The sequence below is a fragment of the Pseudopodoces humilis genome, chromosome 21 (genome assembly GCF_049639895.1).
Source record: "Pseudopodoces humilis isolate 2021_Gansu_Grassland_sample_001 chromosome 21, ASM4963989v1, whole genome shotgun sequence".
Lineage (NCBI taxonomy): Eukaryota > Metazoa > Chordata > Aves > Passeriformes > Paridae > Pseudopodoces > Pseudopodoces humilis.
In genome coordinates, this window is record NC_142220.1 from 4077631 (window position 1) to 4090162 (window position 12532).

The following is a 12532-nucleotide window of genomic DNA, read 5'->3' on the forward strand; positions in this document are numbered from 1 at the left end:
AGGCACTCTAAGGAGAGTCTATGAATTGGTAATGTTATTTCTCTTTCCATTTTAATGGGCAAAGTAAGTCACTTGCCTGATCCCACAAAAATAATCCCAGAATGGAAGTTAAACAGAAATGGGCAATGTGTTCAAATGAGGTTTTGGTCTGGTGCCCATTTCAAGTATAAAAGGAAGCAAATTTGCTTTAATGGAAATAAAAACTATAATCACCAAGGCAAGACTGTAACATTTAATTGTTTTATTATTTTGAATTAACTGAAGCCAACAAGTGGATAGAATTGGTCTCATAACAATACTACAACAATAAATCTGCGGAGTGTGTGACATTGCCTTACAAGAGACCAACCAGCTGATACAACATTCCTAAAAGAAGACAAAGAACTGCTAATTATGTTAAATTTCATTTGCTACGTAATTTAGACCATGACCTAGTGCTTCTAAAAAAACCTGTACAAAATGAGTATTTTTACATCTCAGAGGCACATGAATACAAATCTGATCTATTTTATATATACACATGTACATTACAAGAAACCAGATGATTAGAGAAGTGTATATAAAAAGTGTCGAAAACCAGATGATAAAATGTGAAAATAAAATGTTATCTTCACAACAGAGAAGTAAAAGGCACAAGTACTAAAATATGTAACCATGCAAAAAATGTGACTAGTCTGTGCAACAGAGAAAAACAAATGGCTCTCACAACTGATTTTACAGTAATTCTTAAAATGTCTCAGTATTTAAATATATATCAGTGCAACATTTACTGCCCTGTAGTGTACTGAAGTGTTCACAGGATACTAAATTCTTGGTTCTCCTTCTGATGTCCTTCCTCCAAAGCCAGAATAATTTAGCTATGGATAAGGTAGTAAATAAAACAGGGCTGATGCTGTGGAGTGCAAGATCATCACTGGGAGGAGGAGTGTCTGCAGCCCTCCTTACCATCTGCACAGATGTGTCCCCCAGAACAGTCGCCTGCCACCCCTCACTGGGGCACAGCGGCTCTGAGGGGTTTCCAGGGTGTCACCATGTCAGAATAGTGACAGCAAAGCTAACAGCTCACTGCTGCTCCACTCACAGCACCTCCATTCCAGGGCTGGGTGTCCAAATTACACTGCAGAAGCCCATGTTTGTCAATGTTTTCATTAGTATAGCTAGTTTAAGTAAAAGTAAGTTTAAGTAAAAACAAATCTCTCTAACAGTACGTTCGACCAGGTACTACTCTTGCAGTTGAACAAAAGCCCCAGACTGAAGGCAGCAAGCTGAAACCCAGGGTGCAGAGAACACCAGGAGCCCTGTCAGCTGGCTCCACACTGTGGCAAACTATTGTAGTGTGGCCCTCCCTGCCTGCAGATTTTCCCTGCAGATCCTCACTGGCTGCTGCTGCGACCTCTGTGATGTGCTGGCCATGCTGAGCTGCAGGCCTGAGCCTCCCAGATTGTGGCAGTAGAGCGTGTTGTGGGACACCTGGACAGAACTGAGGCACATCCCAGGGATCCCTCACCTGGATCACCTTCAGGGTTACTCACCCTACCTGCTTGGATACCATGAGAATCAGCTACAACGTTTTGTCATGGGACACAACCAGTTTTCATGACCACAAATAAGGCAAGGATAGGACTGGCCTGGTATGAAGACAGGACTGAAATTCTTGCCTTGGTAGCTAAAGTCACACTGAAGCCAAGAATACTGAATTTGTCCCTCCCATCTGCTCAAAGTGCTGCTCCAAGGCACACAGACACCTGACAGTGGCTGGGGACAAGTCCAAGAGTGTAAATGTCAACACAACACTGAGGAGAGTCCCAGAAAGAAACAACTCTCTTGCACATCAGAGCAACTCCCTGTGCATTATGCAGAATGACAGGATGCGGACCCAACACCAACTGCAATCCTCATCAAACTCTAAAAGTACATGCAGAGTTTCATTAACTAGAAACCCATGCGTGATTTAACAGCAAACTGCTCCTAGGAGCAATGTTTTGAATTCAAAAATACTGAGATGCAAGGGAACAAATAGTCAGAACTGTGGAACTATGTCCTTTAAAACCAACCAGCTGTTTTACATCACCTGTCATGATTTCTTGACAATGTTTCTTGAGTAACAAATTACTTGACAAGAACATGAGCATTGCTACTTACACCAGGAACTGCTCATGTAAAGTCTGAGTCAAGTTTGCACTTAAATCAGTATAAGCCAAGCCACTGATCTGGCAAGTGTTTGATCAGCTGCTACTTCCTTCCTTCCTTGGAAAAAAATCCCTCAGACCACACCATACAGTATTTGTTTTAAAAGAAAACCACTGCATATTCACTGCCATTAAAGAATGTAAAAAAAGCATTCTTTTATTTGTAAATTCTACTTCTTAGACTCATCACATGTCATGGGCACTATGATGCACAGACCACTGAGTAGTGTCTCGTGTAGCACCTCACAATGTGTGTTTATATATCAGCTTCCAAGCCCCATTTACAAACCAGATTAGGGAGCCTAAACACTGTCGGTCTAGATCCTCTCTGGAGAGCAATGCAGTTCTACCAAAGTAAATGGAGCATTGCTGCACTCAGACAGCAAAATATTTGTTGATACACATCTTTGAGAATTAATAATGCTGTGTTCAACTCCCTACAGAGCTGGCTGAGAAATAGCTGAATTTTTCCCAAAGGCCATGAAAGGAAAGTTGGCAACAAAAGTGCACTGGATGCTAGGGTTTTTTTGAAACTTCCTACATATTTGCATATTAAAAATTCCTTAAAAATAGATGGGACGGTTACAGTTCATCAATGTTGCACTTCAAGAGAAATTCCCAAACAGCTTCAATCTTAAATAGAAGCTATTCAAAAAGCTGAAAAATCTTCTTTTGATGTCAAAGCAGTTTTGAATCAGCATCATTCTGAAATAAGAACTAGGCAGCAGCTAAAGTCTGGAGGGAAGCAGCTAATACCAGAAAAATCTTGACAGACTACATTTCAGGTACTCTTTAAGTGCAATTTTGGAAGGAGGTAATTTTTCTGCAGTACCTTGTGTGGGACTAGCCTGACTATGAGCAGCTTCTAGCCAAAATCCAGTCATTTTTTTTCACTGTCCAGAAATACCTGTAGTGGTTTGCAACAGGTTTGACCAGAATATCATTTAACTTTTCAGAATGTAAGGTCAAAATGAACCAAGGAACAGATCAAGATACAATACCTGGGATTGTGTTTGCATCTCCAAAGGTTAAATAGAACCATGGGTTTGGCACAGGAGTGTTTACTGCATTTGTGTATTGCTATAGAAGGAGATGATACCACATTTCTGTGTCTGAAGTGATTTACCCAGGGAAGGGAGGCCCTTGTTCCACCAACAGTAACACTGACAGAGGCAGGCTGTGCTTTCCCGGCCAGCCTGAGAACACAAAGGATGTCCACAGCAAAGAAATAAGACATTATCAGAGAACAGACAGCAAAATGAGTTGTCTCCCTATTTTTAACATCTCCTGTCTTTTTCTGCCAGTGTCTGTCTGACACTTGATGAAAATATGCACTCTCTGCAAAACTGGTATCAGATCACTCTTTTCCCTGCCCCAGTGAGCCATCAAGTGATCCTTTATTACCAAATTACCTGCATGTCATAAAACACAATGACTTCTTCTCTGGGATAAAAGGGTTCTCCAGGGCTTGAGTTGCAAGACAAGTTGGTCTAACATTTGCAGTTACTCAGTCTAAGAATGCAATTGCTAATTAGTATTTTTAGAGGTGGATACCTTAGAGGAAAATATATCTGCCAGTGAAATGCCTCTCCCACCTCCAACTCACATTATTTGTCAAACATAGGAAGTATCTGGATATGATTTCCACAGTAACAGACAGCAGTATGACACCAAGGGCCCCACAGGAGCAGAAGGATGCCTCCTTTACACAATAAAACACAACTACAAACACCACCAACATGGTGGTAAGACATCTCTTCAAATGCAAACACTAGAGCAAGGAAGAGCTTCTAAATACTAACACAGCTGGGTACAAAGCTGAACAAGAAGTCCTGCAAGTTCTAAGAAATTTCCACTGCTCGGTACCCTTGGCTAGAATATCTCTTTCTGGATATCAGCCAGATTTGGTGACTATTTGTCACTACTTGTGACTGTTCACCTCCTACATACAATTATCTGCACAAAAACTTGGCTTTCACTATAGTCATGTCTTCTGTTCAAGTCCACAGGCTTTGCTTTTAGTGAAACAGTCCTCAACATTTGCTGATGTTCCACCCTAATGGGAATGGGCTTTAGATCATTGAAATTTTGAAGCTGAGCCCAGTTTACTTAAAAATAATTAGGGGAAAACATTCAGTCACCAGCCTAAGCTGCAACAGCTTCACTCTTATTGAAAATTGCTCCATGGAGCAGGACAGCAGTGCAACTTCCCCAAAACAGTCAGCTCCAGAGGCAGGGCTGCTGGGTCACCCAGCCCTGCTTGTCACAGCAGGTTTGCAACAGCCCCCTGAGACAGTGTGGAAGAGTTTTCTGTGGCCTACAAAAAGAGTAAAGTCCCTGGCACTACCCACAGACAGCACCAGGGAGAGGGAAATGCCATCACTGAAGTGCAAGTGAGGAGTCCTGCAGGCAGGAAGCACCGAGCTGGCTGAACTGTTCCTCTCCCACCTTCTGGGTGGCACATCCAGAGACAGCAGCAGGTGGGAAAGGTGGATGTGTGGGGTTTCCATGGGGTTCCATCTACTTCTACACAAACAGAAGCTGCTGCAGTGTTACATCTTACACAATTCCCAGGTGGCAAAGGAGTGGTCTTTAAATCCTTTCTTCCACATTACCCCAGGAACACAGCCCTGTGACATCACTGTTTGAACCAGACTGTCCCATTTATCCCAGAGCACTGCAGACCTTTGTGCACTGGGGTCTTGTGTCCCTCAGTCATTCCTCTGGTCCCTTCTTTCTTTACACTTACTTTACACTTGCCTATGCAGATACATAGAAACAAACTGTTTTTATTTTCTTGCCTTCAAGAAAGCCTGATTTCAGAATGTCCCCTGCTTCCCATCACTCCAGTAACACATCACTGAAGGCAAGAGCACAGAGATTGCAGAAAAATATATATATATATTTACATCCATAACTGAATACAGTTTTATGTATTCAAATTCAGGAAAAATGCATCACATATACACACCAAGATACATCAAGAGAATACTAGGGGCAAGACACTGCCAACAGCAAGAAATACACAGAAAAGCACAGTCATTGCTACTGTAACATTCTTCTGGGGTGTGAGTGTATTCAATAGAGGAAACACCTCTCTATGCACTGGGGAAAGCCAGACACTTGGCTGATTTTTCTGTGCCAGTTGGCATGAATCAAAAGTGTGAAACTTTTACTTTTAAAAAAGTGCATGGAATAAAATTTGTTTTTAGCATTCAACTACCCAAACAATTCCATAGGCTCCTTATATAAGCTACATTATTAATTAAAAACGTCCTAGCCCTACAGTATAGATCCAGCTCTGGAGAACACAGGCACATGTTGAAGTCATCCCTATTTAAGGCAGCATTTAAGCATACGCTCAACTTTAAAGCTTAATGTTCTGTCCCACCGACACCCATGAGCAGATGCAGCACACACTTAAGCACCTGCACAACTGCTCATCTAAATGGGGATGTGTTCCCTACTCAGAGCTTTAGATATGCACATGTGTACTCAGTCTAGACTGGCAATTCCTGCAAGATGAAGCTCTTTTTCCTGCCTAAAAGCCACTCTGTATCAGACTGTCCTCTGCTGCTGTGCCAGGAACCAGCCGTTCCTCTGCACAGCTTGCCCAAAAAATGCCATTCTCAAAGGAGTGCAGCTGTCTGCGGTGGGAAAGCAACTCAGCACATCATGACGAGGGTGGGTCCTCCTCCTCCCCCTGAAGTCAGGTATTTCATGCAAATTTTTTGTTATTGTTGTTCTTTTTTGTTGTTGTTGTTCTTTTTTTTTTTTTTTTTTTTGGTAAGAAATGGAATGTATTCCTTCAGTGAAATCTCTAAAATCAGCATGAGGGGAAGGGGCAGAATCCCAGAATTCATCTTAATGGCCCATGATATACCCCTGAAAATAGGGGAACAGATTTGAAAAGCTCTTTGCCTCAATGCTACAGGGACCCTGGCATAAAAAACCACACATGCACACACACTGGAGAGCAGCCTCAGAGCATCCCAAAGCAGGCTCCAAAGTGATCTTACATCAAAAACACTTTGTGCTGACAGTGGCAAACAAGTGGATGGTGATTTTTTATAAATAGCAAAAATTCTGCAATATCTTCCTTTTCTTCCCATTTACTTTGTGTCTTTTCCCAAAGTTTGTTTTTTGTTGTATTTTTTGTTTTGTGTTTTTTCTTAATCTGATGTGTGATTTAAGTATTAAAACTAAATCAAATAGGAAATTGCACAGTCAGCACCAGTCAGGAACTGAACCTGGGTATGTCAATTGTTTCTGGTACCCAAATTCCTGGAAGAACGAAGAAAAAAATTCTTGCTCCTTAAGTTAGGGCCACATCCATATGTTTCCATTGTCTTTTTTTACTTTTACAACTAGAGGTAGAGTAATTTTGTCCAGTATCTAAAACAGCATGATCCAGTTATATTGTTATTACATTAATATACAGTATCCATCTCATCACAGGTATTGAAAGTGCATGGAAAAAGTCTAACCAAGCCAATTCAATGACAAATAACAGTGTACCAAACATCATATAAACACACCCGCGCACCCACACTCACACCTAGTGTGTATATATATTTATAGATTCATTTACAGTATCAAGAGTGCTGCTTAGATCCAGTGGCATGTGCAGAAATATCAGGCAGTTGCTGCTTTTCCTTCTCATATTCTCTTCAATTCTTTATTTCCAAGATAGATGGATTGTGGTCCAGGATTGCCAAAATTATCTTGTCCATATACTGTCGCAATCTGTAATTTATCTCTTCCTGTTCTTTGAGGGCTTCCATGAGCTAAAACACAACATTTCCAAGTTACTCCTGAAATATTCTCAGTAGTTTATGTAACAGCCTGAAATTGAGACAGGTGAGAGACCAGTGCCTGCTCAGGATCACCAGTTCCTCCTGTTGCAGGTTTTCTAACTCAAGCTCCTCCCTGTATCTGTATTAGAAACAATTCTGTATGTTACAGATCTTTGCTATCAGAGAAGGTGGTGAACAGTCATCTCCAGGGATCTTCTTGCAGGTCATTTGAAACATTCCAATCCATCCTGCATACCATGGATCAACTGCTTTGTCTCATAGCAAGAGCTTCATGATACTCAATTTTTTTCATAACTACTGAAATCTAAAGGTGTTTGCATGAAAGGCTGCTGAACAGAACTAGTATTTATTTCAGTGTTTTGCACCAGGAAAAATATGTGCTTCCTCTGGATCAGGTGCATACTCTCTCAAGAAAACCCCAAAACAACCACTGCATACTCCAGAAGAACAACCCAATTGCTATTCAGTGTTCTATATTAATTATATGTGTTTCACCAGATTTCTGGGCTGTAAAAGGCCCCTCAACCTCTCCAAAGATGAAGATTTGTCTCTGAATGTTTAATGCCAAACTGACAAAGCTGCCAAGGTGTGTCAGAGCCCTAGATCCTCCTAAAGCTCATGCTATTTGCCTGTCCATTTTCATATGACTTCACAGAAGCCCCATCCTGAATCTGCAGATTCTAACAGTTGTTCTAACATTGATTCATTTGATCATACAGGAAAAATGGCACAATGGGAACAGTTTGTGCAAGTCTGTGAGGTTTTGCTGAGTCTGGGACACAGCCTTCAGGCACTTTCCTCCTTTATAGGAAGAGTGCTGGATACTCCTCTCATGAGCTACGAGATTGAGAGGGACAAAGTCAGATTTTTCTTAAAATAGCAGAAGCCAGTTTGCTTTTGCCTAATTAGAGATCAACAAGTAAACAGCCCTTCCTCACAGTGATCTGGTTCAGCAAGAAATTGATTTTCAAGTATATAATTCAAGGGCCTTCACTTCAAGGGCCTGCCCAGGAGCTAAGGCTGACAGGTCAGTCCAGTACAGACTGTGTAAAAAAGGACTTTTCTGTCTTACAACTTTACTTGATGAAAGAATGGGAAGTTCTGTCTGGAAGAGATAGAGCATCAAGGACAAATAATTCCTTTGATCTCCTTCACCACTAATCTGTCTTCTTCCCTGGAAGCTCTCATGTATCCATTGGCCAGATCTCACAATCTCTCCTGGAGCTCAGAGGAAGCTACACCAGCTGGACTCGGCCCACATACAAATGGGGCTCCCAAAATATCTTTCAAAGCATTACCAAGTTATTATTTGCACATAAGTTACTTTCTCCAAGAATTCAGCTCTGCTACAGGGAACATATAGCTCAAATAAATATCCAAGAGATATCCAAGAGAGCTTGTTACTGAAGTAATTTAGAACTAAATCTAAAATAAAAAGTAAAAATTAAAGTAACTACCAATGACCATTTTTGTATGAAATTAATGTCACACTCTCACATTACTCTGCAAGATACAAGATGTTAGAACTGTAAAACAGTTCACTGAGATTCTAATAATTCCAATTTTTTTGAGAGGAAAATGGGAGAGTTGTAATATAAGGATACCAGAACAGTGTTATATTTAAGGCAATCTTCTAACACCCTTGAACTCCCAGCAAAGCAGAATTTTCTGTTGTTCATTTGTCAACTTCAGATAGTTCAACCTTGACAGTTAATTACATGGAAAATCACATATACTTGGATGTAGTACCTGATTAGAAAAGCACATTACCTCATCTCTCGATGCAGAATCGATTTCAGCAGCCAATGACTGGGCTTTTGTTTGCGTTGCGAAGAGGTTTTTAGCTTCATAAAGACTGAGGCTTAGAATCTGTCCATTAAGATCATCATTTTGATCACGAAGTTTCTGATTCTCCTATTTAAGGATGAAAAGACATTGTTTTTTAAGTTCTTCCTACAAGGTTATATTAAAAAAAAAGTAAAATTAACATCACAGGTAGCTTGGATGACATACAGTGAGGCTACAGCTGACAGCAACTCTTACCTCCAGTGACAAGGCCTCCCTGCCTGAGCTTTCCTGGGGCATAATTTACATCACAGTGCAAACAAGTCCTGCAGAGATGCAATGAGGCTCTTATGCTTGTGTGAGAAACGGGGGACAAAATCTGAAGGCAGGGTGCTTGGGCTTGCATTTTTCAAGGCATTCCTGTACATTTGATGTGGATTGTGAGGCCCTTCCTGGCTCACCTGCTTCAGCCGTTTTATTTCATGCTCCATTTCCACCTCTCTGGTTTTGGCATTGAATTCACTCAGGCTGGAGGAAGAGCTTCTCCCACGTCCAGGACGTTCACATTCCAGCTTGTACAGCTGCAGGTGCTCCAGTTCCTTTCGCAGGTCTTCGATGAGCTGTGGGCAGCAAACAGGTCTTGTCAGTGCAGCCCTCCCTGCAAACGGCCCCCTCTGTACTCAGGCAAAAGCACTCCCTGAACCTGGCTGAGGCCACAGTCCTACAACACAACCTCTTCCTCTTCTTCCTTTGCAAGCACAGGTCCCCTAAACTGCCCCAGAGCTGGCAATGGCTGTGATTGCTAAGCTTCATGCCCGAGAAGCATAATTTCCCTTGCAAACAAGAGTACAGGAAATGTTAGGGCACACAGTTCTCAAAGAGCTGCGAACCCTTTGGGTCAGGGATTGGCACTTATTAAGTGTTCTTGCAGCATTCATTGCTCTGTGGGCACCCTTCCCACACAAACACAATTCAGCAATAGCTTCACTGGATGTGGTTTTCTCAGTGTTTATCCTGTCTGCCCATTCTTTCTCAGCAGGGCTTCCATGCAGGTGGTTTGTGACTGCCTGGCCTTACATCCCTCTTCACACTTACCTCCTGTGTGGCTTCCCTCTCCTTGTTGAATTCCAGCCTGTTCTGCCGCAGCTTGTCCATCATCCTCTTGTACAAGTCCATCTCATCCTTCAGTCGCAGACTTGTGTCTTCCAACCTATCAGACATGCGCTGCCTCTCCTGGAACAAACAGGAAACTTCAGAACAGGCTGGTGAGAGCAGGACACACCCACAGCCTCACAACATCAACCTACAGACACAGCTGCTCATAAACTGCCTTGTGTCTCAGGACATTCCTGCCTCTAAAGGTGACCAATGTTTCAATTCCATTAATAATCTTGTTTAGGGAAAGAAAATTCAGGAAGCTGGGCCAAGCACTGTAAGAGTTTGCTCTTACATAAACTGCTGTTAAATTGCTCAAGGACTCAGGAGTTTTGTTACCTCATCCAATCTCTCCGTTTGGGATTTCAGCCGTGTAACAGTGCTTTTCAGATCACCATTTTCTTCTTCCAGTTGCTGAACCCTGTGTTAGTAACAAAAATCTTACAGCAAATACCTCTTCAAAGATGCAGACATGAAAAATAGTGTGCCCTAAAAAGCTATCTCATTTGCACTTGATAGACCAAATAGGGAAAATCTTTCTAATCATAGCACTTTTTAACATGAGTTTTTGCTTGTTCGTTTTTAGGTTCATTTTTCCCAAAATGCTACACTGGCCCTCAGATTTTTGTGCTCCTAATAACAGGTAGCTGGAAAAAAAAAAGTAAAAGTTGGAGAAAACAAACAGAGGCACAAATGTTCACTAGAACTGGTCACAATTCCCTCCTTGAATCCATGCCAAATATCCAACTAAGCTGTTTACATGGGCCACGTAGATTAAAGCATTAATGTAAAGCATCCTCCAAGCTTTCGGGCATTAGGCATGTGACTGCAGAGCTACTCTACCAAGTTGCCAACCTGCCACCATCTGTGCACTGTCTGCTGGGGAACAGCCTATATTTACAAGCAAAGTAAAAGCAAGGAGATCTTTTTCCCTGTTCAGGGCGACACCAAGATGTTTGTTACCTTGTATTTAGCAGTTCAATTTCAGTGCCTTTCTCTTTTTCATACTTGGTGTAAGCTTCTCTGTGCCTCTTTATCTCTTCTTCTAGAGTCTGTTCTGCTGATGTTTCTTGGTCTTTCAGTAGCTCCTCTAACTCATGAACTCTAAGGAAATCAAATCTCATTTCAGTTACAGCTTCAGAAGCAAATTCATTGCCTCTCTCTTTCCTGCCTACTACTTTTCTTCATTCTAATTCACCATCTCTTCCGGCATTTAACCTCTCCCAGTATCTCTCATATTTACTATTAAACACAGAATTAATTAGTATCAGTTCATCTATTATTCTTTTGGTTTCAAGAAGATGAGACTAAGACCCAGTTGTCTGTTCTTCTACGTGCAAGGAAAAAACCCAACCACCAGGGGTAACCTCTCTTACTACAGAAGAGTTTTCTCTATACAAGTCAGTGATATCTCAGTCAAAAACACTTGTCTGGAGCCTCTTCTTGCTGAAAATTCAGCAAGCAGCCCTACTCCACCAGGACTTTTCAGATGAAGCCTTATTCCATCTGTCAGCATTAAGGAAGAAGACTTGGTCATACTCTACAGGTAGAAATATCCCTTCCCCACAGCTGCTCTCTAGCTTTGCTCTGACATGGTAAAGAGAGCTGGTTCTGTGTTTTTTTACCTGTGAACCAGCTGTGTGTTCTCTTGCTTCAGTTTGCTCTTCAGGTCACCATTTGTCAGGCTATCGTTCTCCAATTCTGTCACCTTCTTCTCTAGGTACGTTACCTGGAAGGACAAGTGGAGAAAACTGAGTTTGAATCTCTCTTCAAACCCCCCTTCACTGTTCCTAACTGGCATTTAGCTACTCTACCATTTAAAAATGGGGCATACTCTGCAAAGCCAGCAGTAAAATTACAGTCTGCAATTCTGAGTTCACCAGACCCTGCATGCTCTTTGAAGGTGCACACTGCAAATACACCATAAAGAAAACCTAAAACAATGCCTAGATCTGTGTTTGCTCAGTTCTTGCATTACTGCCAAGCAAAGTTGTAAAAGTAATGTAACATCAAGGACATTTTGAATAAGCTACTACAGATCATGGGTAATTTTGAGCAAGATCTTGATCCCCTGATGCAGGGCTCCAGCAGGATTTGGTTGGGTACATTACACACAGAGCAGAGATTCTCACCTTTTCAGTGATATCATTATCACAGGAGTCTATGCTGTCTCTGAACAAGTCTTCTGTGCTGCCATTACTGCTGCTGAAGTTACTGTTGTGGAAGAGTTGTCTGAAAGATCAGAAGGATAATTATTTTGCTTGATGAGGAGGAAGGACAAAGAGTCTGGCTTCAGACTTTGAACATCTGATGGTAAAATCTGTGCAATCATTTCAGTGACAATTACAACTGTTTAAGCCCAAGTCTTACAAGAGACTGGTAGCTAAATGAAGTCATACTGAGCACAGTCAATAACATTAGTTCTATGGAGTGAGTTCTTTGTTGCTTTTGATAGGATCAAACCAGCATTAGCATAGTTTAAAAATTACTTAAGTCTCATTCACACTATGCACTGAATTGTATTTGCCTTATTACAAATTTAAAATAAGGTCACCACTGTACATTGGTTGGTACAGTTAAGCTAGA

General features: G+C 41.5%; 1 protein-coding gene across 6 annotated transcripts in view; it reads right to left on the bottom strand.

Annotated features, from left to right (window-relative positions):
• Nucleotides 1–218: 218 nt before the first annotated feature.
• RAB11FIP4 (RAB11 family interacting protein 4) overlaps nucleotides 219–12532 on the bottom strand; it is a 112178-nt gene continuing 99864 nt past the window's right edge. For all 6 annotated transcript variants that reach the window (XM_014255882.2, XM_005526697.3, XM_088065389.1 and 3 more), the window contains 8 exons: nucleotides 12079–12178; nucleotides 11572–11675; nucleotides 10910–11050; nucleotides 10286–10367; nucleotides 9887–10024; nucleotides 9253–9411; nucleotides 8777–8920; nucleotides 219–6976 (listed from right to left, as the gene is read on the bottom strand). In XM_014255882.2, the coding sequence (XP_014111357.1) occupies nucleotides 6860–6976; nucleotides 8777–8920; nucleotides 9253–9411; nucleotides 9887–10024; nucleotides 10286–10367; nucleotides 10910–11050; nucleotides 11572–11675; nucleotides 12079–12178 (985 nt within the window). In that variant the 3' untranslated portion in view covers nucleotides 219–6859. The remainder of the gene's footprint in view (nucleotides 6977–8776; nucleotides 8921–9252; nucleotides 9412–9886; nucleotides 10025–10285; nucleotides 10368–10909; nucleotides 11051–11571; nucleotides 11676–12078; nucleotides 12179–12532) is intronic.